This window comes from Triturus cristatus, chromosome 1_2 (genome assembly GCF_964204655.1).
Source record: "Triturus cristatus chromosome 1_2, aTriCri1.1, whole genome shotgun sequence".
In the NCBI taxonomy this organism is placed as follows: Eukaryota; Metazoa; Chordata; class Amphibia; order Caudata; family Salamandridae; genus Triturus; species Triturus cristatus.
In genome coordinates this window covers 264,434,951-264,461,302 of record NC_140580.1, presented here as the reverse complement: position 1 = coordinate 264,461,302, position 26,352 = coordinate 264,434,951, and the positions used below count along the sequence as shown (strand labels likewise).

The following is a 26,352-nucleotide window of genomic DNA, read 5'->3' as shown; positions in this document are numbered from 1 at the left end:
CACTTTTGCTGAAAATAGAGGTGCTGAAAAACGGATCATGCAGAGAAAACTATTGTATCAGGGACCTAGAAGGCGGCTGCGTCTTGACAGCTTTTGTAGTGTGTCTATTTTCATTGTTGCTGGGAGACTGACAGAAATAAATTCATCTAGATAATTTCCATAGAGTTGGACCAAAGGGACCTCAACAAAACCAAAGACCACAGGGAGAAAGAGGCGCTGCAGGCTGCAAGGAAAATGATCAAAATATCCTTTTAAAATTTTACCTGCACTGTTTTCTACGTTACCTCGAAAGTTATGCTTCAGAGAATCCACCCTCAAACCAATCACTGAGAAACGGAGAATTAAAAAACACAACCCAGATGGATATATCCCTGTGGGATTGCGTTTGGATATGAGGCACGTCATGTCATTGCATAGACAAAGTTGGGACTGCAAAGATTATTGGCATTGAGCTGACAAATTGTGACTCCTCATGTGAGTGTGCCGAAAAGGAGAGGGGGTTTGGGGCCTTTGCGCTTGAATCTGAGAGAACGCTGGCAGTAACCAAGACCACATAGAGGCAGAAATGGATGCTGTAGGAAACGGAATGAAAACTGAAGCGAACCTGAGGCCAGGATATTGCCTTTGCGTAAATAATCAAGAGAAGTGAGACTTAAACAATAAAAGGGTTCTCAAAAAGATCGTAAAGGACTATATTAAAGATCCACATCCACTTGTTCAGCCTCAAAGCGGTATACTATCTCTGTCTCCGCTGGGGGGAACATCTATTACAACACAGGCATTACAATGTAGTGCCTTTACAACGCAGTCAGTACTGCGACTGCGATGTTACCTCAAGTTCCATTACAACACGTCATTACGACTTGCTTTAGGGAATGTGGTGTTGAAAGTGGGTAGGAGCGCACTTCTTGCTTGTAACAGCGCCATTACCCCATAGCGTCTTGGTAGTTGTAGTTCAGTTTTTCACACAAAGTTCATATTATCTTTCAGCTAATGCCGTCTTTTGAAATCTTATCTCTAGACACCAGTGTTTCGGGATTCCTCTCTTATCAGTAGAGAATTTTTACGGGCTGCTGGACATGCTGTCAATTTTCTCAGGTATAATCCCACTCATAGCGTGTATAATCCCACTCATAGCGTGCAGGTGTTCCAAAGCTCATCAGCTTGGGGGCGGATCACAAGAGCCTTTTATCAGTGAAAGTGGGTAGGAGCGCGCTGCTTGCATGTAACAGCGCCATTACCCCATAGCGTCTCGGTAGTTGTAGTTCAGTTTTTCACACAAAGTTCATATTATTTTTCAGTTAATGCCGTCTTTCGAAATCGTATCTCTAGATACCGGTGTTTTGGGATTCCACCCTCATCAGTAGGGAATATTTACGGGTGGCTGGAAATGCTGCCAATTTTCTCAGTCATAATCCCACTCATAGCGTGCAGGCGTTCTAAAACTCGTCCGCTTGGGGGCAGCTCCAAGTGAGAAACCACCCTCCTTCCTGGCGGTCAACTGTCTATATGGAGACAGTGGTGATGTGTGAGTGAGTTAAAAATATCTCCAATCGCAAAAGGTATATTTAATTATAAATGGAATAAAAAAGGGATGGGGAGAAGGTTTAAAAAGGGACAATGTCAGGAAGAATTACTAATCCTACACATCTTATGTATCAGGTCGACATGTTTCAACCGTAAGTAGCCCTAACGGGTCTGCAGCTTTCGTCAGGACCAAGTGAGTTGGTTAGTCTCAAAATTTGAGGAAACCTATGTAAGTGTAATAACTCACATATGTGTTGTCCAGAAGATCATTAATAGTCAGACACATCGGTATTAGAGGCCCAATATAGCGTCCTGAAACTGAAAGAAAAAACACAAAAAGGTGATCATAATGGGGAGAACGGCTATATGCAAGATATCATTCTCTAAATCTTCTATATTATATCTTTTCTAAACACTCAACGAGCAAGATGCTGAGAGACACCTGAAACAGGTGCTTTACACAAAGAGCAGATTAGCCTATTAGTGCTTGTATATTAACATAGGCTTGTTCCGAATACAGTGATAATGTTTAAAAAAAAAAAGGAAAATCATAAATGACAACAGTCACATAATATGCAAAAAAATACACAGAATATTTTATATGAGGGAAGTATAACCTCATGGTATGGGGAAGATCAATGGGGTCAGTACACAGGTATATCATAATAGAGGAGAGATTTAATAATGGCAGCTAAATCACAGTTAGTCAAAGAGAGGAAAGTACGGTACAGAGTTTTTCTAACTCTCAGGCAGATCACATACTTGTATTACGGTCCTTCTGGATAATTCTCTGAGTCTCTCCCATCCCGAACGTGAAATAAAGATGGGATGGCTAGAGTATATAGACATCAAGGTGTATACCAGATAGTTTTCAGCTGGGCGTTCTCCATTTGCATTGTTCGTGGCAGACAACCAAGGACTAACCTACACGGACGAAGAAATAGATTCAGTACTAGCAGGCCTCTCTTCTAAATGACTCCAGTATTGCCCAAACCAGCAATTGGGAATCCCAGATTAATGAAAAAAGAGAACAAATAAAGACAGCCACCCACAGCATCATAATGAATGAATATCTGGGAGTCAATGCGGCACCTAAAGGCCTATGGGTTAAAAACACTGCAAGAATATTCCTGGAAGATTTGTTCTTCAGAAAAGATTGGGCATCAATCTCATGGAGATGCACACGAGATAGGCTTGTTATAATTATAAAAACAGCATCAAGACTGTCAGAGGCATTAAACATAAAAATACAACTTAGTGAATCCAAATTGAAAACGATGGTTCATATTATAACATTCAAAAAGCTTCTAGAGGAAATGAACAAGGAAATGACTGAGCCATAGGAGTGTTTCACACAATCTAAAATAAAGACACTTGGCAAATATTTGAAAAGTTCTCTCCATCGAAAGTATATCCCTACACCAAAGTTGACTATGTTCCGCCCCACAATCAATGCCAGGGTGAAAGAGATTATGACTCACCTGGAAGCTCCTCAGACTCAACAGGATAGAGCAGTGGAGAAGAGAATTGGCAGAGACATTGAGGCAGAGGGAGAGGAAGAGGCAGAGGACACAGTTGGCAACCAGTATGGCAAGGACCTACTTTGAGTCTCAAATGGCACCATTTGTTTAGCTGTTTCAACCCCACTTTGGTGGGTGGATGAACCCTAATATGGCACAACCACAACCAATTTTCGTTCCATCCTTTAGGTCCCCTTTAGTAGGGAGAGGCCAATAGTCTAACTTTACTGCTTTTTGTATTCACAAGGTAAGTTAAGATTAGTATTTTTACGTCCACACTCTGGAAGGAATCTCCGCACCCAGGGCGGAGTTCACCCCTGAGTGCAGAAATTCCATCCTGAGTGCGGAGTGGAATCTCCTCACTCGGGACGGAGATTCTGCCCGAGTGGGGACGTAAAGATTCTACTCATAACTTACCTTTGTGAATACCGAAAGTCGGAAACTTACACTTTTGATCTAAGTTTACCTTATTCAGGCCCCTGGTCTGTACAGGGGAAGTGGGACCATCTGCAGGCTGGTTGCTCCTTGGACTGCAGGGAAGTGAAGGCATTGCAGTTGGCCTGCCTGGAGTATGTGTCATACCTCAGGGGTGACCTTGTCCCAAGTCCCACCCCCCCTCTGATTAGTGCAATTTGTTTGACCAAGGAAGTGTTCCACGTGTTGCAGAGGATGTTTGGGTGTCCCACGGTGGATCTGTCTGCAGACAGGGCCACATTTCTCCTGCCACCTTTCCACACAATTACTCCTTGTGCAGCGGCGTGGAAGACTGATGCAATGCCAATCAGGTGGATGGGGGACCTTCTATATGCATTCCCACTGATTCCAATGATTGCTAGAGTATTGAACAAAATTAGGTAGGACAAGGCCTGGGTGCTTTTAATGGTGCCGGGGTATTGATCAAATGGCCTTGTATCCTCTTTTGAGGACTCAAGCAGTACAGGAATATTGGGCAATTCCAGGCCATCCCTGTTTGCTGAAGGGGCCCCTCTTCTGAAAGGTGTGTTGCAGAGGTTGCACCTTCGGGTCTGGCTGTTGAAAGGGTGAATCTGTAGGCCACGGATTGTTCTGCAGAATTGGTGAACTTGATTCAGAACTCAGGGCGACACTACGTTCTTACTCTAGACATAGGTGGTCCTTTTCCAGGTGGTGTGTGGGGAAAGGTCTGAAATCAGTCAGTTAAACCTGTGAAGATAATGGATTTTCTGTTGGATGGCTTCACATTGGAGTTGGCTCAGTCTACGATACGGGCACAATTGGCGGCTTTGAAGGCTTTCAGAAGTCTGCCTTTGGGTCCTTTGGTGTCAGACTGATGCATAGTTTTTATCTGTAGTGCCTAGGATGGTGTGTCTCTGCTGCAGCGTGGGATCTCCCTTGGTGTTGAGGGTGCTTCAAGCTAAGTTTACCTTAATTTATTGACCATGAAGGTGGTATTTCTGGTGTCAATTGTGTCGGCAAGGAGAATTGGGGCCAATCCTTAGATCCCCACCTTTTTTAGAAGGTTTTACCAGATAGGATTGTTTTAAGATCAGATCCTAAGTTTTTACCCAAAGTCTCGTCTTTGCCTAACCGGTCCCGAGAGGTGATGCTTTCGGCTTTCTAAACTTAGCCTCAGATGGAGGAGGAAGCAGGCTTACATCTGTGGTATGTGAAGCGGGCTGTGTTGTTGTATCTATAGGACTGCAAGCTTTCAGAATGCTGACAGCTTATTTGTGACTTTTGGTCCGGTGAGAAGTGGTCTTAAGCCTACCAGCTCCATGTTGAGTAGATGGATTAAGCAGGTTATTTTGCTCGCTTATGATGCCCAGGGGACTGAGGTAGAGAACTGAGTGAAAGAAAGGTCTCACAGAATATTTCTGTGTCTTGGGTTTCTTTTAAAGGAGTTTCTATTGAAGGCATTTGCAGTGCGGCCAGATGGGTTCCCCCCTCACATGTTTATGGACCACTGTAGGGTGGTGTGGGGGAGGGGGGGGTGGTGACAGGCATGAATTTTGCATCTGCAATGTTGAATGCAAGCACTAACTGTTAACTTTCGTTATGACGAACGGTGTATACTGCAATTTGTCTGTCATGTTTGATTTTAGATTAAATATTGTATTTTACAGGCAGATTACTTGCTTGTGTACTTTATTTTCGGGCATGAAGCCTATTTTGTCTTTGATATCAGCTCTCTGCATAATGATTGTGGCAAGGAAGACTGATGAGGCGGTAATGCCCTGGTCACTTACTGGTAATCTTCATTACTCGGAGTCAAGTTTTCCTCATCACATGTGGTTTCCCACCCCACCTTTCCCTATCTTTTTTAGCTTCTTTTGCGATGGGGCTTGGCAAAGAAACAGGAAGAGTGGTGGGTCGAGCCATCTTTTGTGGCTATGGTCAGAGATAGGGGAGGTCGGCCATATTGGGGAGGGACAGGAAAGGCTAGAGCGCTAATTTGGCTTGGAGGGTTCTGTAAGGGAGCTAAAGCTCACTGTGTAACGATTGTGGCGAGGAAGACCCAACTTGGAGTAATGAAGATTACAGGTAAGTAACTGGGGCATTCACATCTCTCAGCAGCTTCCATGATAACTTCAGTGTGAAGTGCCTTGTTGTGTGTCGATTTAGATACCGTATATAGGTTTCCCAATTTATGTCCTTATATAGGCACAATTCGCATTGCCCATATTTAGGCATAGAATTCCTACCCTTATTTAGGCATTATCCATGCTAACCAAATACAGGCATGGCCACCTACATCCGTTCATCTACGTCACAACGAGTTCTTGGAAAACCAGATTCTTAAGCCTTTAGGACATCCCCTTGCTTAGATATTGATTTCTCCAAGAGCTCATTTATTATGCATGAACATCTATTTCTTTGGGGTTCATTCATGACGTTTCTCTGCCTGACGTTTACGTCAATACTGGCATTCTTAAACACCTTCAAGGTATTAATATACCTTCACTAACCATGGCAAACCACGGTTCGGCTGCCTACTTGCACGACGCGGCTCGCCACGGCAAGTTCGGAAGGAAGTCAAGTCCCCGCCTAACGCACTGACCAGACGCGGTCATCCTCCTCGCAGAGATCGAGACTCGGAAAGAGATTCCAACCTCACTCATTCTAAGGTATGGAGCGGACTAGAACCTAGAGGGACTTTTGGCAAACCTTGGAAACTATAGCTAAACTAGACTATAGACAAACAGCACCTACTTCTTACCGCGTACTACACTTGGGTACACTGGGGTAGAACTAGCTAGAAGCATCAGATGAGTATTAACATTTTAGCCTGTGCGATTTATGTATGTATTTTTATGAGTATCTGTCATAGCTATAAACCATGCTATTGCAGTATTATTTTCTTAATGCTAACCCTTTACATATTATACTTCGCATTCTGTCTTACGATTGTAGCAGTTCATATCTCTTGCACGAGAAATAAGACTGTTCAATAAACCCTTTTTATTGAAACGCACGTCTATCTATTTCTGTGTAACTCTGTAGAAACGAAGCATGCACGACTGACTGAGTGAAACTGTTATTTATTGTTTCCACGATTCTGATATTGTTCCAATTCTAAGGGAAACAAAGTTGTCATGTTTATGCGGTTGTCAGAAACTAATTTCTTCTTGTTTATTCGAGATGTTTCTAGTGACCTCTGAGTTGGTTGGCACACACAAGTAATTAAGTTTAATGTACTCAATAGAGACATACTGACCTCAGTCCTATGTCAAAACTATAGTGTATATTATCCCAATGCGCAGGGCCTATCAGGAATATAGGAACTACACTACAGCCTCTCACTAATTTCAAACCGGGCGCTGTTTAAATAATAAAACACCTGCCTTGTCTCATTCTGCACAAGACATAGAAACATTGTTTTACTTAGTGTGGGGAAAAGAGTCATCTGCTAGAAGCACACATCAAAGCCAGGACATCACATTCTAGTATGTGTCCTTGAAACTAACAGTGCAGACTTCAGAACAACAATGCCCAACCATAATAAATGCATTTTATTGTGTTATTAAAAACATGTTCAAACCACCACCAGCTCAAAATAATGATAAGTTAGAAGAAAAAACTAAAATATATTCCATATTAAAAAAATAGCAATAGCACTATGTTTGTGTAAAAAGTCTTACGTTTCATATAAACACTTTAACAGCATAAGCAGTCTCTAAGCTCATAAAGAGAAAATGGCAATTAAAACCACGTATACCATGAAAAAAGGAAGAAGCAAACACCAAAGTCATGAGTCTAAGAGCCATCCGAGGTGGAGGATGGCATTTCTTCAGTATTCATTAGACGCCAAAAGCGATAGTGTCAGGAGTGCAGCATCAAAAGAATGCCCAGATGCCAGGAAATCTGAAGTCCACGGAGCATCTGGCATTGGTGAAGGGGGCTCATAATGGGAATCTTGCACAAAGGAAGCAGCATCATTTGACAACATAGCCAATGCAACCGCAAAGGACGCACAGCAAATTTATATTTGGAGACTGCGACAGTTGCGTAGCAAGGTTTAAGTCGAGTTCACAATCGAATGAGCACCATAGACTGTGAAACACAGGCTGCACTCTCTGAAACCACACCGGCCAGAAGGACAGAGATCAGTGTTTGTTCAGTCCCAGTAGCACTGCTTATCCAAAATACTGTATCATGACAGAGAAGGATGTGTGGTAGTTCCGATTCAAATTGGCCTCGTTGTGGATCATCCATTTCAGAGCAACAACAATAAGACCAGTGCACCAACATGCAGCAATTAAAGAGATCAAAATGCCACCAAAAACTCTTGAAAAAAAGAAGTACAGAATGATTCCAAGTACAGTTTGGAATGCTGAAACCGAATCACTTTTAAAAAGTGTGCCACTCCAGCAGTGTTAGATGCATTAAAAATACGGCGTACAAGTTCAATGAAATGCTATGACAATCGAGTTCTTAATAGGGACTGCACCTCTGATGAGGAGCATGCTTCTTGGAGATTAAAGGTTTTTTCGGGCAGATGTAAGAGCCACATCTTTTTGAAACAATAAGGCTTTCAGTCTGCTTAATCTGTCAAAGCACATTTTATCTACGGGTACCTTGGGCCACAAAGCTGCCTTTCTGGTAGTTTGTGTTGGAGGATATAAAATATGCATACAGCAAGTTACAAAGTTGGAAACAGTGACCTCATAAGGGACACCTTATTTCATCCCGCAACAACTTTGATCATTTAAAATTGAATAGCTGCCTTTAGAAGTAACAGAAATTCAGTTTTGACGGGCATACCTTTAAAACAAGCATTGGCGTAGCCAATAGGTCTCGCCTTTGGGGCCTTATAAGTGTTTAGGCAGAGCTATTGACTTTGCCAATGTGTTTAAGCTGTGCTGTAGAGAAGTATGGCTGCTGTGCAGCATGCTGAAAAGTGTAATAAAAAAGTGTCAGAAGCATTTTTGTTACCTTATATATGACCAAGAAGGCATTATGTTAACAGAACGACCATATTAAAAAATGTATGTACGATAAATCAGTTTCTCATTTTTCTTTTGTTCTTGCAATGCTGGCAACTTGTTTTTGCCTATTCCAATGGTTGTTTGGTAAAGTTTTGTTTTTGAGTGGGCATAAACAATTAGAGGTTGAAGGTTGTGAACTAGTACCTGTATTATAACACTAGCACCGGCCAGACACTAGGGGAGAATCAACAGATGGCAGATTCTGAGAGCAGGCTGAGGTGGTGTTGAGTGATGTTGAGGTGGTGGTGGTGGTGGTGGTGGTGACTGGTGCTGAGAGAATGCTGAGGTGATGCTGAATGATACTTGGGTCTTGCTGAGTGATGTTGTGGTGATGCTGAGTGATGCTGTGGAAGTGCTGAGTGATGCTGTGGTGGCCCTGAGTGATGCTGTGGTAGCCCTGAGTGATGCTGTGGTGGCGCTGAGTGATGCTGTTGTTGTGCTGAGTGATGCTGTGGTGGTGCTGAGTGATGCTGTGGTGGTGCTGAGTGATATTGTTGTGGTGCTGATTGGTGCTGAGTGATATTTTTGTTGCACAGAGTGATGCTGTGGAGGTCCTGAGTGATGCTGTGGTGGACCTGAGTGATGCTGTGGTGGACCTGAGTGATGGTGTGGTGGACCTGAGTGATGGTGTGGTGGACCTGAGTGATGCTGTGATGGTGCTGAGTGATGCTGTGGTGGCCCTGAGTAATATTGTTGTTGCACCGAGTGATGCTGTGGTGGTCCTGAGTGATGCTGTGGTGGACCTGAGTGATGCTGTGGTGGTCCTGACTGATGCTGTGGTGGCCCTGACTGATGCTGTGGTGGCGCTGACTGATGCTGTGGTGGCGCTGACTGATGCTGTGGTGGCGCTGACTGATGCTGTGGTGGCACAGAGTGATGCTGTGGTGGACCTGAGTGATGCTGCGGTGGCGCTGAGTGATGCTGTGGTGCACTGTGGTGGCGCAGAGTGATGCTGTGGTGGCGCAGAGTGATGCTGTGGTGGCGCAGAGTGATGCTGTTGTGGCGCAGAGTGATGCTGTTGTGGCGCAGAGTGATGCTGTTGTGGCGCAGAGTGATGCTGTGGTGGCGCAGAGTGATGCTGTGGTGGCGCAGAGTGATGCTGTGGTGGCGCAGAGAAAAAACTTTATGGAGGATTTTGCCCTCGATAGAGTTCATGAAAGTCCAGCGATCAGTTCCTACAATGTCTATGGCATACAATAGACTTGGCAGGATTTGAAAGCAAAAAAAAAGTTGAAGTATGGCAAAGTTTCTCCTTATGTGAGCATTATAGAACCTTCTCAGGCTGTTTGCTTGACTCCACACTTAGGAACCTAAGTGAGAAACACGATCCTTTCCCAATAGGTTAGCATTAAATGACTTCCCCAAGTAAATATACTTTTTGACCACTTCTGTATTTTCTTCCCCAAGTACCATTTAAATTGTATTTTCTTTAAATTATGCTTTCCTTTGCATTTCAGTATTTTGCTTTTGGATATATTTATTTCTAGAAAATGTTCATCTGCATAGGCTTGAAGTTGATCTAGCCTCTTTTGCAGGCCTTTGGAGGTCAGGTCTAGTAGCATTATACCATCTGTGTATAGCAGCTTATCTCTTCACCAACTTTTGGGGGGCCCCTTTAACTGATGAGAGGGCTGCTGGTAAAACGTAGACATACAAAGAAAACATAGGGGCTAAAAAGCACCACTGTTTTAGCCCATTATTTGTATCTACCTTTGTAGAAAGACTCTGGTTTCCTACCAGCAGTACCGTACACAAGTTTGAACTGTGCAGTGCTATTCCTAGATTCAACAGACATTGGGGTATGTTAATTTCTTCCAAAGCGTGGGCCCGTTGACCCAGTCGAATGTGGCAGAAAAGTCTTTGAAAACTGCATGTACAAATTGCCCTCTTGTCCTTACATATTTTTCAATAATTGCTTGAAATATTGCGATATTGTCAAGTATGGCACATTTCGGTCTGAAAGCTGCCTGTTCCCTCGGGAGGTTAATTTTTTGTGTACCCAAGTTTGTAAATGGACTGAGTTGTCTGTAATTACTTAGAAGGGATCTATCTCCCTTCTTATATCCCACAACAGCAGCACCACCTTAACTTAGTAGGGCAAAGAGTGCAGAAAGGCAGTGATGAACATGCTTGATGCATCAGCTACAACTACAAATTAATCTTCTATAATTCAAAATGTTTAAAGCTTTCTCAAGGTACTGTGCTGTTGGCAGGGTTGACCATCCCTACAATATCATAATATTCAGTAATGAGTTGGTGACTGCCCCAGATGTGCCCATGAATTTGTTTTAATCCATTATTAGCCCTGTAACCCAGACAAAGGCTTGATGGAGAGAGTGTGAGAGGTAATGAGATGGTAAATAGAGTAATGGAAATTCGCTCCTCCTTGGCTTACTGAAAGTTCACCTTACTCTTGAGTACAGTGCTTTATATTGTAGCTCGCTTTGTTTCAGGTTTCAAAAACGTGATCACATTATTCCTGTGCTTTAATATTCCGGTGGCTTCCCAATGAAGCTAGAGCGCAGATCTGAAAGAGGCAGTTAGTAATAGATTCCTTACCCTAGAATTACCACCAGGCGTGGATCCGGAGAATTTTTTCTTAGCAGTACCCCTGCACGTCGGTAGGTGGTGTCGGTCGACTCGGGGTCTGTCGTCAGCATTGTGGTTGCCGGGATGACGTCGAAGTGTCTACTTAGACTCCACCCCTGCATGCTGACGTCAGTTCTTTCTTTTTCTGCGCCACCCTTTAGTCTTTTTTTACAAAGACTTTTTTCGACTTTTGTTGAATTCTTTTTTCGAGTCATCGACTCCTGGTGCACTAGGGATGGCCCATCGGTGGACCGGTTTCAAGCCCTACGAGGTCTGTCACATAACTGATGTCAGTGACGGACCCACACCTCGTGTGCCTTTGGTGTCTGGAGCACGACTATGATCCGAAGTCATGCTCCGACTGCCGGGCCATGAATCTGAAGTCTTTGCGAGAGCGGTCCCAAAAGCTTTTGGAGGCCCGGCAGTCGGCTCCGCATCGTTCCGGGTATCGCTCGAGGGGAAGGTTTCGAGACCGTTCGCGGATCCATCACACCTCATCCAAGTCTTTGCACTCCTCGGGTAAGTCGAAGCAAAAGAAGAAGTCGAAGAAGCACTGGCGCTCTTTGCCTTCTCCCCGTTGGTCGGCTGACGTGGGATCCGAGCATCGTCGCTCTAAGGCTCCATCGCCGGTGCCTGATTAAGGTACGCCTCAATCCCTCCCTCCTTTCCCGGGAGTTGGGGCGTCCCCTGCCCAACTTCATACTTAGAACGAAGCCCTTCATCAGATCTTTGGGCAGCCTGACACTGCTAGCGCGCTTTCGGGCCCCGCAGAGCCGGTCGGGGGCCCTGGGCCTTCGATGCTGGCGGGTCTGGCCCTGGCACCTGGATCCGGATCAACGCCGGTCGACCTTCCCCGATGGCGCCGGCCATGCCCCCTGCCAACGCCGTCCCAATCCCCATCATGGACACAGAGGCAGACTGACGTCGATCGCTGCCGAATCCGACGCCGGAGGGTACTTTTGTTCCCTTGTTCATCGCAGGTGTTCCCTATCGCCCTGAGGGTTGTGATGAGGACTGGGAAGGGTCGCTGGACCCTTTGGCTGTCCAGCTGGAAGAGTCAGACAGGAGAGAGGACCTGCGTGACGCCAGTGGGCTGGATACTTCTCCAGACCTTGTCATGCTTTCTACCCCTACCATGGCTATGGAGGAGGGAGCGTCTTACGCTGTGATGGTGCGTAGGGCAGCTGAGGCCTGTGGCAACTTCCTCAGAACCCCTCTTGCCCTTTAATGAAGCCCTCACGAACGTCTTTCTGGGCACATGGTCCAAGCCCAGCACAGGGGCTCCTGTGGAACAGGTGATTGCCTGCCGCCGTCTCCCGGCGACCCAGTTTTCCTTACCCAACACCCTTCCCCCAAGAGCTTGGTGGTCCAAGCCCCTTCTTCTAAGGGGGCATTCCCTTCTGCTCCCCCAGACAGGGAATTCAAGAGGCTGGACCATCTTGGGAAGCGCATGTTCTCTTCCACCAGCTTGGCACTCCGGTCAGTGAATATCGTGTGCCTCTTGGGCCGGTACTCCCATACCATCTGGGATACGGTCGTGCAGGTGCTGCCCCAGTGCCCGAGCCGCTCTCACCCAGGCAGTGGCGGATGGGAGAGACGCAGCCAAATTCACAATCAGATGTGGACTGGATGCCTTAGACTCACTGGGCAGAACGATTGTCTCATCTGTAGCTCTTCGGCGCGACGCCTGGTTGAGGAAATCTGGCTTTTCGGGTATGTCCAGGCAACTTTGCTGGACATGCCCTTTGATGGCCGTCGCCTTTTTGGCAACAAAGCAGACTCTGCGCTGGAGCGCTTTAAGGATTCTCGTGCTACGGCCAGATCCTTGGGCCATGCAGCATTGTCTAGTCTGCCTCAGTCTGCTTTTTGCCCCTTTCGTGGCTAGGGAAGGAGCACCCCACCACGTCCGAGCCAGCCCATCCACAGCCAACGCAATCTGCCCAGCCTCTGTGTGGATCCGGACGTGGAAACCAGCGACGCGGGTCTGGGAGCCAGCGGGCGGACCAGTCCACCCTTTCCCCCCTGCAGCAGCCTCCAAGCCTTCCTAGTCCGACTTTTCAGGGTCACCAATGGCCAGTGGGTGGCAGGATTTGCCATCACCTCCCCCACTGGCAAACTATCAGGTCGGACAGGTGGGTTTTGCAAATAGTCTGATGGGGTTACTCCCTCCTTTTCGAGACTTCCCCTCCCCCCACGCCACCGTTTCTCGACTGCATATTGGAGTATCATGTGGCACTTCTCTGCCAGGAAGTCTCTGCTCTTTCGGCTAAAGGAGCAATAGAGAGGGTACTGATGCCAGAAGTAGGTCGTGGTTGCTATTCCCGCTACTTCCTGGTGCCCAAGAAGGACAAAGGCCTGCGTTCTATCTTAGACCTCCGGGCCCTCAACCGCTTCCTCCGGAAGGAGAAGTTCAAAATGATCATGTTGACTCAGGTCCTGTCTGCCCTCGACCATGGAGATTGGATGGTGGCACTGGAATTGCAGGACGCCTGTTGTCATACTCCAGTTCTGCCAACCCACAGGCACTACCTACGGTTCACGGTAGGCCAAGAGCATTTTCAGTTTACCGTGCTCCCCTTTGGCCTTACCAGTGCCCCTCGGATGTTCACGAAGGTGATGGTCGGTGGTTGCAGCTCATCTGTGCAGATCAGGGGTTCCTGTTTTCCCCTATCGACGACTGGCTGTTGAAGGCTGGTTCGCTCCAGACTGCCGTCTCCCACCTCCAGACTACGGATGACCTCCTGCACTTGCTGGGGTTCTCTATCAACATGCCAAAGTCACACCTGACTCCCTCTCAGACGTTCCCTTTCAACGAAGCTGTTCTGGACACGGTGCAGTTCCGAACCTATCCTCCCAAGCAGCGAGTCCAGGATAATCGGGCTATGATAATGATGTTTCAGCCTCTATCCTGGATTTCGGTGAGAATGACTCTGAGGCTGCTGGGCCTCATGGCCTCCTGCATCCTGCTGGTGGATCATGCTAGGTGGCATATGCATGCTCTGCAGTGGGACCTGAAGTTTCATTGGGTGCAGCATCAGGGGAATCTTTCCAACCACGTCCAAATCTCAGAGGGAACTGCACAACACCTGCAGTGGTGGTTAACAAACCAGGATTGGGTCAGCGGCAGATCCCTATCCTTTCCCCAACCAGATTTGACAGTGGTGACAGATTCTGGGATGGGGCGGCCATCTGTGGGAGGTGTAGATCAGAGGGTTCTGGTATCCGGCGGAGCCGGGCTCCATATCAACCTATTGGAGCTTTGAGCGATCCGCTTGGCACTGAAAGCGTCCTTCCCTTTGTCAGAGGGAAAGTGGTGCAGGTGTTCACCGACAACACAACCGCCATGTGGTACTGAAACAAGCAGGGGGGTGGGGTTGTGGACCCTTTGTCAGGAGGCCCTTGGCCTCTGGACATGGCTGGAACACCAGGGCGTGACCATGATGCTTCAACACCTGGCAGTTCTCTGAATTCCAGGACGAAATCAGCCGCCGGTGCCTGGTGGATCATGAATGGTGTCTTCACTCGGAGGTGGTGTAAGGTCTCTTTCAGCGGTGCGGAGAGCCTTGGTTAAATCTGTTCACCACCGAAGAGAACGTGCAATGTCAGCAGTTCTGTGCATTATAGTTTCCAAGGTGGTACTCGCTCGGTGACGCTTTTCGTCGCGAGTCGGATTGAGGCCTCCTGTATTCCTCTCCACCTGTACCACTTCTACCCACAGCGCTGAAGAAGATCAAGCGCGACAAGGCCCAAGTTATTCTTGTGGCCCAGGGACTGGGCACAAAGAGTATGGTATGGTACACCAAACTTCTGAGCATGGCCATCGATCCTCCGATCAGACTGCCTCTTCGGGAGAATCTTCTGTCGCAGCAGCATGGGACGGTTCTGCACCCAAACCTTTCCAGCCTCCACCCTCCTTGCATGGAGATTGAGCGGCGACAGTTGACAGCTTTTGACCTTCCACCCGAAGTCTGTAACATCATCTTGGCAGACTGGCGTCCCTCCATTGAGAAGGTATACACCTGTTGTGGAACAAGTTTGTGGCATGGTGCGCGGCAAAGGCTGTGGATCCCCTCTCTGCCCCTCTTTCTGAGGTTCTCTTGTTCATTCTTTCTTTGGCCCTCTTGGACACTCTCAAAGGCTATCTAGTAGCCATTTCTGCTTTCATTCGGCTACCAGATCAGCCCTCTATATTCAAGTCCCCTATTGTTAATAGATTCTTAAAGATAATTATTCATCTTTTTCCTCCATCTCCTTTCATAATGCCCCAGTGAGACTTGAATCTTTGTCTTGACTTACTTTATGTGCCCTCCTTTTGAGCCTCTTCACAACTGTCCTCTCAGGCTTCTCACTCTGAAAACTTCTTGTTGCCATCATCTCCGTTCGCAGAGTGAGTGAGCTTCAAACTCTTTCTTCTAAGCCCCCTTTCTTATCTGTGCATCCGGATAAAGTGTTGCTTAGGACGAGACACTTGTTCCTTCCTAAAGTGGTTGCACCTTTTCACATAGGACAAACGATTACTCTTCCCACCTTTTTCCCACCTCCGCACCCTTCCAAGGAGGAGAAGAGACTCCACCGTTTGGACCCAAAACGTGTGCCGTCCTTCTATCTTGATTGCACTAGAGATTTCCAGGTGGACGATCAACTCTTCGTTGGGTATGTGGGTGCCGAGAACGGTCAGGCTGTCTAAAAGCGTACCATCTCCTGATTGGTTGTTGTTTGTATAAAAATTTGTTGCGCTTTAGCGAAAAAGGAGCCTCCAAAGGGGCTGCGTGCTCATTCTGATAGGGCTACGGCAGCAACTACTGCATTGTCGCGCAGAGTCCCGCTCATTGACATCTGCCCGGCGGCAACGCGGGCATCTATGCACACATTCACCAGACATTACTTTGCTGGTGCAACATGACGACAGAGTGACAGCTTTCTCGAGGCTGCATTTCCGACGACTGAAATAGCCATGACCTAAGGCTATCAAAAGATACATTTTTATACATAAGACATGCAGCTACCTGAACTTATATGACCAGAAACTACTGAACACTGATAAAGAAAGAAAAACGAGGTAGAGACTATGAGAATAAGAAGCGACCAAATACTCACATGAGAATCAACTGCTGAGCCCTGAAGAAGTCCTCAAGAAGGACGGCACGCGTTGGCTACTAGGAAGAAAGAATATGAGAATAAAGGACAATATAAAAACATACAAATTGGATGGACTTGTGCTTTTGAGTGTGGATCAAAATTCTTTAAGCACACGTTCACCAGACATTACTGCCTGGATAGGGAAGTCTGGGGGGATGGCTATTTTGCCCGTTCTGTCCTCCAGGACTTTCTGGTGTGAACTTTGTTCGCAGACCCTCTTCTGGGGTTGGTATTGTTGGGGTATCTATTCTAAGGTTTGGAATCTATTACTAACTATCTCTTTCAGATGTAAAAGTTGGAAGTTAAAAGTTAGGTAAAGATGTATCTGTAAGAGACCTAGGTTAATTATAGATTCCTTACCGCCCCACCCATCCTCCCCACTCTGCGAACTGACTTCTAGGGATAGGGACTCCCTTGCAGGGCCCTAGTAGTGGCACACCAGTGGTCAATGTCTTGCATGGCTCTGCACTTCTGGCGTGGTAAGTCGTGTCAGAACTGACATCAGCGTGCGGGGGGGGCGTTCTAAGTTGACACCGCGATGTCATCCTGGCAATGCTGACGACGGACGCGGGGTGACCGACACCACCTGCTGACTTGCAGGGGTACTGCTAAGAAAAAAATTCTCCGGATCCAGTCTGATGTCTGGGGGTAATTCTAAGGTAAGGAATCTATAACTAACCTATGTCTCCTATAGATACATCGTTAACGAAGGTAAGTAACATTTACTTCAAGATTTGTATCACCACAAACCCTTACACCCAGCGACTCCCATATGTTTAGCAGAAAAACTGAAAATTTCCAGTAGTCATTGGTTCCTGCGCTGTGCTCTCTCTCGTCTCCTTGAACTTTAAGCTTCAAAAAAGAACAATCTAGTACCCAGTCGTTTTCTGGCTGTGAAATATGACTTTACAATTTACTTCGTCCATCGTTAAGCACCACTCCAGTTTCTTTTTCCCTAACTTCTGTCCTCATTGATGCTGCTTCTTTAATGCAGAGCCCTTCGTTACCCTTCCTCCGGGCTAGAAATTGCATGCACATACTCGGTATATTAAATAAAATAATGTTGCATACTATATGACTAACTACAATACTTACAACTAACACTACTAACACTGAGCTCAAAGGAGTAGCATGTGTTAAGCTCTTCAACCCCTCGCCAGAGGTAAAAGCAATATGATACCAAAATCTCCAATAACAACACAGTACCTTTTCATCCTCATGCCTTTGATCTGTAATTGAAAATAGCGACACCTAATTGAGTATTGCTTCAACATCAGTTTTTTAATTTTGCCTACACTTTAAATTTAGTTTTGCCCTTTTGTGCCATTTTTTTCTTTGCCTTGTTATTTGGGTGTCTTATTGTTACGCAATATTGTATTTCTAGATGCTATATTTTGTAACTTGATTATCTTTTTTAAAGCATTCCAACACCCTCGAGGCACATTCACGCTATACAGAATTTCACAAATGTGATTGTATGATGGAACGTAACTGAAAAAGTGTTTGTGCAAATTGGTGTTTTCGATGTTTCATCGCAAGTCATTATTACAAATGTTGGGTTCAATTTGGTTAAAAAACATAGGGCGTCAATGAAGCTGCTCCTATCTGGCTTTCTGGCCTGAGTTGTAAGCAAGAAAGGAATACTACAGAAACGTAAGATAATGTTAAATTAGATTTTAAACATAATATTTAGAATTGCACCATTTTCCTTTTCATGTTTAAGAAATGTTATCTAACCCCAAGTATGTCTGTACATCTTATTTATAGAAGTAAAGAAGGATTGACTAAAGCCAAAGATATCTTGACTCGCCTAGGGGTGGAACCATCCCATGAAGATTGCATTGCCGTGCAGCATGTGTGTACAATCGTTTCATTTCGTTCTGCTAACCTGATTGCTTCTGCTCTGGGGGCTATACTGACTCGTCTGCGTGACAATAAAGGAGTAGCCAGACTGCGTACCACAGTTGGCATAGACGGATCTCTTTACAAGATGCATCCACAGTGAGTTCTATATTTACTTTAGTTCAAGCATGCCACCTGTTTGGTATAATCTTACAAAGGTTATGGAAGGTTAACGTTCTGACACAGTCAGATTACATAGGCAGATGCAAGTCGGCACGATAGTTCCACTGACCTTTACTTAATCTTGTTTACAAAATACATATGTTGAAGTTCAGATGAAGAAAAGCCAACATCCGTTAACAGTTTTTTTGCAGGTTTTAAAGCTCGGAGGGGTGGCATTGAAACCCTGAAGGAGGGTGGAACAATAATATTAGGCACACTACAAATAAAATACCATTTTTTTCTCGTATTTAATTTTATCAAAAAATAGGGTGTGCTTGCAACAATAAAGAGGGCTGTACTAATAATTAAAGTTCAGAGTGTGTTCATCACCGGACTGATTGTTGACTAACAGCAGACCAATATTTGCTTTCTGCCTTTGAAAAATAGCAAAGGCAAACGTGTTTATCTTCATCAATTTCTCTGATGTTTAAATTATACTTTTAACCATTTACGAAAAGTCCTAGTCTGGCGTAATTTGAAACGTTATTCATTTGTTCCAGTAGCTGACACAAACATTGTGGCTTTGAATGATTTCCTACATTAGTTTGCCCCTCTGCCTCACCCAATTCACCACTTTCTCCACTTCCAATGAACTTTAAAACCTCCACTGGGAATTTCTTTGAGCATGAGAGGACAGCAGTCACCCTGCAGTTTGGCGGCCCCTAAAATGTGATGGCAGCATATGTCATTTTAAGTAGTTTTAGTAATAGAAACAAAACCTGTCTAGTAGAGTCTGTAAATGGATCACAGACCAAGACATACTGCTAGGTTGTTACACAATATACGCTCCATTGCCTTCTAGCAAATGACTATACTTGGCCCATTGTTTGTTCAGACTGCAGATAGTCTTAAACTCTGGGAAGAGTTCTTCCTCGTGATAAGCAGCGGAGGCGTTTGCAAAATTGGAATCTTCTGAAGAACGAGCCCGTAGGTCCAACCCTCCTACAGGTCAGGAGGAAAATGAAAGCTCACCTCTTTAGTACTCTGCACTGCTAGCCAGCTAGGATTGTGCTTTAGAAACACTTACATTGATGCAAGTTAAATGCACAGTTCTGTTTTGTGTCCCAGCTTTGACGGGCTTAGTTTTGACAGCAATGTCTAAATTGTCTAAGTGATCCTTCTTTAAGAGTTTTTGGTACATTCTTTTCGTTAACGTTCTTCACAGAATTCAATACACAATAATATACATCATGGTTAAAATTTACTGAGTGGTTGAGTGTCTGCTTATAGCCTCCCAACCCACCAGCAAACTAGTTCGATTTAGGTCTTCGCAACAGTTTTGGACTTGGTCCTTAAAAAAAGCTGCATAGGCGTGTCTCTTCACTAGGCAGATTTACAAGTATTAAGCATTTTCAGGAGTGTACCTTGCTGATACCAAGAAAGTTTAATTCATTTTCATAATTTCCCTGCCATGATTCAGCCTTCTGTAGACCTACAAGCGTTCCTTCTCCACTTTGTTAAAAATCTGCGGCTTAGGTTAGTTTATTAGTGAATTTTTGCGAGTTTGTTTGTCAGTGTTCTTTGAGTGGAAGACAAGTTTCCTAGTAAGGTTTTCCCGTTCCTTCTGGATTCCTGAGAAACAGGCGTCCTGTGCACTTTTTATCACTTCTTGCCACACTTACATCTTGTTCATTCATGTATAGGTTTAGAAGTGCACAAAAGAGTAGAATAGGTGCTGAACAGGTTTGTAAATACCGACATTTATGACACTGATTGACTTACCTGGATGGAGCTCTAATGGCTTTACAAAGGATGATAAAGACACATACAAGGTATTGTGAGGGGGTTCCACTCACCACCATAAAGTTCATGGTTGCAACCAAAACATTAATAAATCAGCCTGTCATTTCAAATTATAGGCATTGCAAATGTGCCCACTTTTCCTCCCTACGTGAGACCCAGTCATCACCACATCATGGTTTGTTACATGACCTCTTGACTGGATCCACACACAATCTGTTCTATGTAGTGCTGCAGATCGGAGCATATAAATTCTCCCTACTTCCACGGACAGAGTAATTCCACAGTCACACGCACATGCACTCATCATACGCTAGGGCCCATCATACTATCATTCATTCTATTACTCTATCCACACTGAATATATGGGAGAAATCCTAAACTATCTGCATCTAAAGCGAGGTCAATGTAACCTAAAGAAATTGTCTTGAGTCATGATTTAAACATTAGAAATACATTTGAATACTCAATAAATGACGAAGAAATAACCACCCGACACTGTAATTCAAACAAATGGTTGTTTATCTAAATTAGTTCAAATGAAAGTCAATCAACAGCAAAATCATTATTCTCATAGTTACCTATTCTAGCTAAATGGGTCAGGACAGGTCTCTCAGTAAAGTCTCTCGAGTCACCGTCCTCTCAATCAGCATCGATCCTCACGAGCATAGGTTCGGGAAGAAGTGGCCTTAATCGCTCTCTAGTCTAACAATATTTATAGTGAAACTAACAAAATAAAAGTAACAGACAAACTCTAAACGTCCGTTGAGCTATTGAGCAGAGCGAGCAGGAAAGGATGTTGACTCGCAACATTTAGAAAACCTCCGCTCTCGAAAATCTCAAAAATAAAAACACGGAAGAAGGAAGCTCAAACTAAAGAACGATACATCCATGAATGCTCTTCCTCGGAATCACAGTGAAGCCAGCGCAAGTTTATCAGAGTTCATTGTGGCTTTATTCTTCTCCAAGGGCAATTGGCAGCAAGCCTGGAGCTGCTGTCCTCACGGAAACTTTCTAATACAGTCGGAGGCCGAAGTCAGGTGGTTCAGCGAGGCCTCTCGTCGTATTCTATTCACCCAAATGCAGGCTGTAAATAACGGCCATCTTTATTTAGGCCGAAACGGACCATCTTAATTAAAAGAAACACAAAACAACGTTACTACATCATAATGATTAGACAGTGTTAATTCCCACTAACACCCTTATGTGTATGTAATTACCTAGCCATCTGCAACACAAAGAAGCATTAGAAGCACGTTATTTAAAGCGCAATCACATTACAAATAGCACTTTAGCCACACATATTTAATTAATCCGCCCACTAATTTAGTTCACGTGTTAATAAAGCAACATAAAGGCATTCCCGCGTGTATCTCTTTCATTAGTAAAGTTGGTTAGTTAGAGACTTCAACAAAATTAGTATTTAATAATTAATTATCAGTAATTTTAATTATGACATAAAACATAAACTGGAGTTTAAATCTCAATAAATTTTCAATAGAAAACTCTGCTCCAGCAATCCCCCCTTTGGTGATATATTATCACCACAAAAACCAACCCAAAAAAAAAAATTTAGTCCCCATTTCTTAGGAGAAATTGAAATGTCTTTTTACGACACTACACACAAGACTCTCTTTCATCATCCCTCTTTGACTCAAAGTAAACACTCTCCCTCAATTCTTCTAATTCTATTTCTTGTGGGTCTCTCTTTGACCTCTTTTGTTTCTTTTCAGTATTCTGTCTTATCATTTTCTTTTTCCCTCCCCTGTTTTTACAACACAAACACCCTAATCTTAGTATCAATAAAGCAACAATCACACATGTCAAAGGAAATAATATCTTACCAATAATAGTACTACCTATTTTAGCTATAAATCTTTTAACAGCAACTATTTTATTAGCTATTTTAGTCCAGATACTTTCAGCTTCCAGTGGTACTAATTCTTAATGCAAATCAGTAATATTTTTTATATAGACCTTTAGATCTTTGCTTTCGTCAGGAATGTAAGTGCAACAATGTTGAACTTTCAGCATTCCACAAACTCCACCCTCTTTGGCCAATAGAATATCAAGGGCAAGTCGATTTTGCATTGACATGGCGCGTACAGCAACCATCTCCGTATTTACCAAAAGAAACCCTCCAGCGGTACTTGTCGATAAGCGATCCACCACTGTTGACAGTTTCCGAATTCCATATGCATTTAAAGAAATTCCCACTGCTGGAATTAAAGCTCCAAAAATATCACCTACAATTTCTGACCAAGTTTCTCTCTTAAAGCGTGTTAGTAGATTAATGTGTTCTACATCTTCTATCTTATCTATATGGAAAATCTTTGGAAAGACCAGGCCAACATAACACATGCCATACCAATGGTCAGGCAACCTGTAATAAGCCTTATTCCCACAAATATAATACACTCCCGGGAAAACTGGATCTTCTCCTCCCTTGAATCCCCATCCTGTTGCAATGAAGTATGTATCATGGCACTCACTAGTCCCAACAAAATAGCTATCATATTGAGACTTCTTTCTGGTAATGCATAGTTTACCCTTCTGTGGTGCATCTAAAGCCAAAGTTGGACTGGCCCCATTCCTCAACTCCTTTCCCATCTCAACATCCCATATTGTCTCACTCATTTTATATTTCCCTGCCTCTTCATGCATGCTCACTCTTCTTTTCTCTACCATATCTAGGAAAGCCTTTTCCTCTTCTTTCAAACTGCAAGTTAAATTGTTTCTAAAAATGTAATCTAATGTTAATTCTTCTGTCTCAATAAAAATCTCACCAAAAATGTTAGCTTCTTTAGCAGGGTTCAGTTTCTTATTCATAGGCAATTGCCCAAAAATGTTATCTCTGTTAGACATCTCATAATCTATTTTCCCTAACAAGTAAAAAACACTACTCAACACACTACATGAAATCCCATACGTAGCTGGTAGATGGTGATAAGTAACACCCTCTGAAACAGATGCAGGCAATTGCATACAGACGTAGCAATCCCTTACTTCCATTGTCTTTACGTATTCGTACAACAACTTTGAAAAAACATTGCTAGAAAAATCATTAATTGACCTATCTTTATGTATGTAAATGTTACTAATTCTAGTTGGAACTACTCTCTGTGAACTTTTCTCTATATTAGTCACATTCTCAGTATGTATTCCAAAAGTGTCTATTGTAACTCTAAATGTAACTAGTAAAGCAAGTACACCCCATAGTATCATTAATAATCCTGTACAGCAGCAGCACATTCTACACCATCTTTTCAAGAAGGCACATTTACTTTGTTTATTTTCTGTGTTAGCCATGTTATTACTCTGGCAGTGTCTTTTGACTTAGCCTCTACTACTCCACTACTGAATTTCTAGAACACTAGATTTATTCAAAACAGCTAATTTTAGATTTTCTACTTTTCACTTCCTCTCCAAGTGACTCCTTCAGTTCATTCAATTTGGATTTTCATCACTTTTTACTTCTTCTTCAGCAACATCAAACTGTATCAGATCTTCAACATCCTGAGCATCCGACTCTTCTCCAATGTCAGTCAAGATAACTTTCAGGATTCCAACAGTTTTCTCCTCCTCAACCACTTCTCGTACGGTCCCCTCTGGATTTCCTTGACTTTCTGCCTCTTCTCCTTCAGACAGTGCCACGTACGTCCATTCCGGTGACCTATACTTCTGGTTAGGTTTTCTGATTCTCTTGATCTCCTCTGGTTCTTTTGATACTTCTTGTTTCTCACCCTTTGCTTGATTCTGACTCGACACCTCGTTCACCTGTTCAGCTTTCGATGAACTTGCTCGTGTCAGTCTGTACCTTAGCCTCTTTATCCTGTTAGGCCAAAGATCTCCTCTCACAACCCTTTTTGGTCTCACTTCTTTACAATTTCTCTCTCCGATCCAAGTTCTCTTTCTCAGAACTCGACCCTCTGATTTCTCATTCTCACTTTCATCTGATTCTGTTTCATTTGCCTCTTGTTCATCAACGATTTTCTCTTTTTCCACAGACTTTCTCTCCACCGATTGAGATTTCCCTACTACTGTCCCTCCTCGGGTCTCCGACACGCAATCTTCTTGCTGTCTACTTGTCCCTTCACCTAGCTTATCAGGAATGTTCCCTACACCTCCTCGGGGGTCTTCCGCAATCTGTCCCTCTCTATCTTCTTCTGACCCTACTTCTTCAGGATTAATCTCAAGTGGATTCTCAATCTCTTCATTTGACTCAGGCGTAGTCTCTGTGGAATTGCTCCTTTCTCCTCTTTCTTCACCACTCGTTGTTGGAACTTCAGGCACTCTTACAGAATCCGATCTCTCTTCTGAGACTCTCAATGTTTCTCTTGAAGTCTCTCTCGGGAAGAAAAAAGAATCACCTGACTCCCTTTCTCCTTCACCCCTTTCAGGATTCTTTTTTCTCCTCACTAGTTCAGTGTCTGGATCATCACTGGAATCTGACTCTTCAAAATACTCTTTACCAGTCCCATCCTTTGGATTCGGAACTCTCAGAGTATGACTTGCATGAACCCATTTTTTCACACCAGCACACTTTACTGCAGTTGTCGTAGTCAGAATAACTTGTCTTGGCCTTCCACACCTTGGAACCAAGCAATTTCTTCTTCTGTGCACTTTTATCCTCACCCAGTCCCCTGGACTCAGATCATGGGCTTGCTTCTTTTCAAGTGTAGTAGCGTCTCCTCCAACCTGGTGAAACACAGAATGAACTGCGTCAGCCAGGCCTTTACAGTAATCCAAAATCATGTCATCAGTTATTGTCATCAACTTGTTGACAGGCACGAAAGCATGTCTCATCGCACGTCCCATCAATATTTCATGTGGACTCAACCCTGTGGTTCTATCTGGAGTAGACCTAATAGTCATTAGCACTAGAGGCAAGACATCAGGCCATTTCATTCCAGTAGCTAAGCACATCTTACCAATTCTGTTTTTGATTGTGCCGTTCATCTGCTCAACAACACCAGAAGCCTCTGGTCTGTACGCACAATGTAGCTTCTGCTGTATGCTCAATGCTTCACAAATCAAACCCATGAGCTCATTGTAGAAGTGTCCCTCTCTGTCTGACTCAATTGTCACTGGGAACCCGTACCTAGGAATCAACTCTCTCAACAGTAACTTTGCCACTGTTATTCCATCATTTCTCCTAGTCGCATAGGCCTCCACCCATCTTGAGAACAAACAGACTACGACTAGAACATACCTCAATCTATTCACTTGGGGCATTTCAATGAAATCTATTTGCATTCTGGTAAAAGGACCTCCTTCTCTGCCTATTGTTCCTAGACTCACCACTGTCTTCTTTCCAGTATTGAACTGCTGACATATCAAACATCTTTGACAGATGCTCTCTGCAATCAGCCTAAACTTTGCATTGTACCAGGTTTGTTTAAAGGACCTAATCATAGCGTCCCTCCCCAGATGTCCCTGGCCATGATACATTCTTGCCATTGTTGACAACATTGAGTTAGGCATGACTGGTCTTCCATCTCTATAGATCAAAACATGATCTGTCTCTCTTGGGGCACAACCTGCCTTAATCCAATCTCTCATTTCCTCATCTCCTGCTTCATCCTGCAACTGTTTCACTTCATCCCACGTTTCCAGGACATTAGTAAACATCACAGAACAAAAAGACATTTCCCTCTCTCGTCCCCTGTTAATCGAATGATTGTTCTTTGCACAATACTGTGCTATGTCATTTGCAAAACGATTACCAAGGGTTACAAAATCATCTCCTTGTCCATGAGCAGCACATTTTACAACTGCTAGTTCTTTAGGCAGCTGTATCGCCTCAAGCAACTTCCCAATCACTTCAGCATTCTTTATTGGAGTCCCACTCGACGTCAAGAAACCTCTCTGCAGCCAAAGTTGGCCAAAATCATGAACCACTCCAAATCCATACTGACTATCAGTCATCACAGTCACTCTCAGATTCTTCCCAATCTTACAAGCTTTTGTCAATGCCACCAATTCAGCAACTTGAGCAGATCTCACTCCTTTCAAAGACGAAGCTTCCATAACTTCTGAAACCTTGCACACCGCATATGCTGCACTCAGCACACCATCATCAGTTCTCAGACATGATCCATCCACAAACAACACATGATCACTCTCAGGTAACCATCCTCTGCTACCAGGAAACTGCTGCAGATCGGAGCATATAAATTCTCCCTACTTCCACGGACAGAGTAATTCCACAGTCACACGCACATGCACTCATCATACGCTAGGGCCCATCATACTATCATTCACTCTATTACTCTATCCACACTGAATATATGGGAGAAATCCTAAAC

At 44.2% G+C, this 26,352-nt stretch overlaps 1 protein-coding gene across 3 annotated transcripts in view; it reads left to right on the top strand.

The window, feature by feature from the left end:
- The window catches only part of HK1 (hexokinase 1), a 1,728,681-nt gene that overhangs the window by 891,960 nt on the left and 810,369 nt on the right, over positions 1-26,352 (top strand). For all 3 annotated transcript variants that reach the window (XM_085603586.1, XM_085603588.1, XM_085603587.1), the window contains one exon: positions 18,008-18,241. In XM_085603586.1, the coding sequence (XP_085459712.1) occupies positions 18,008-18,241 (234 nt within the window). The remainder of the gene's footprint in view (positions 1-18,007; positions 18,242-26,352) is intronic.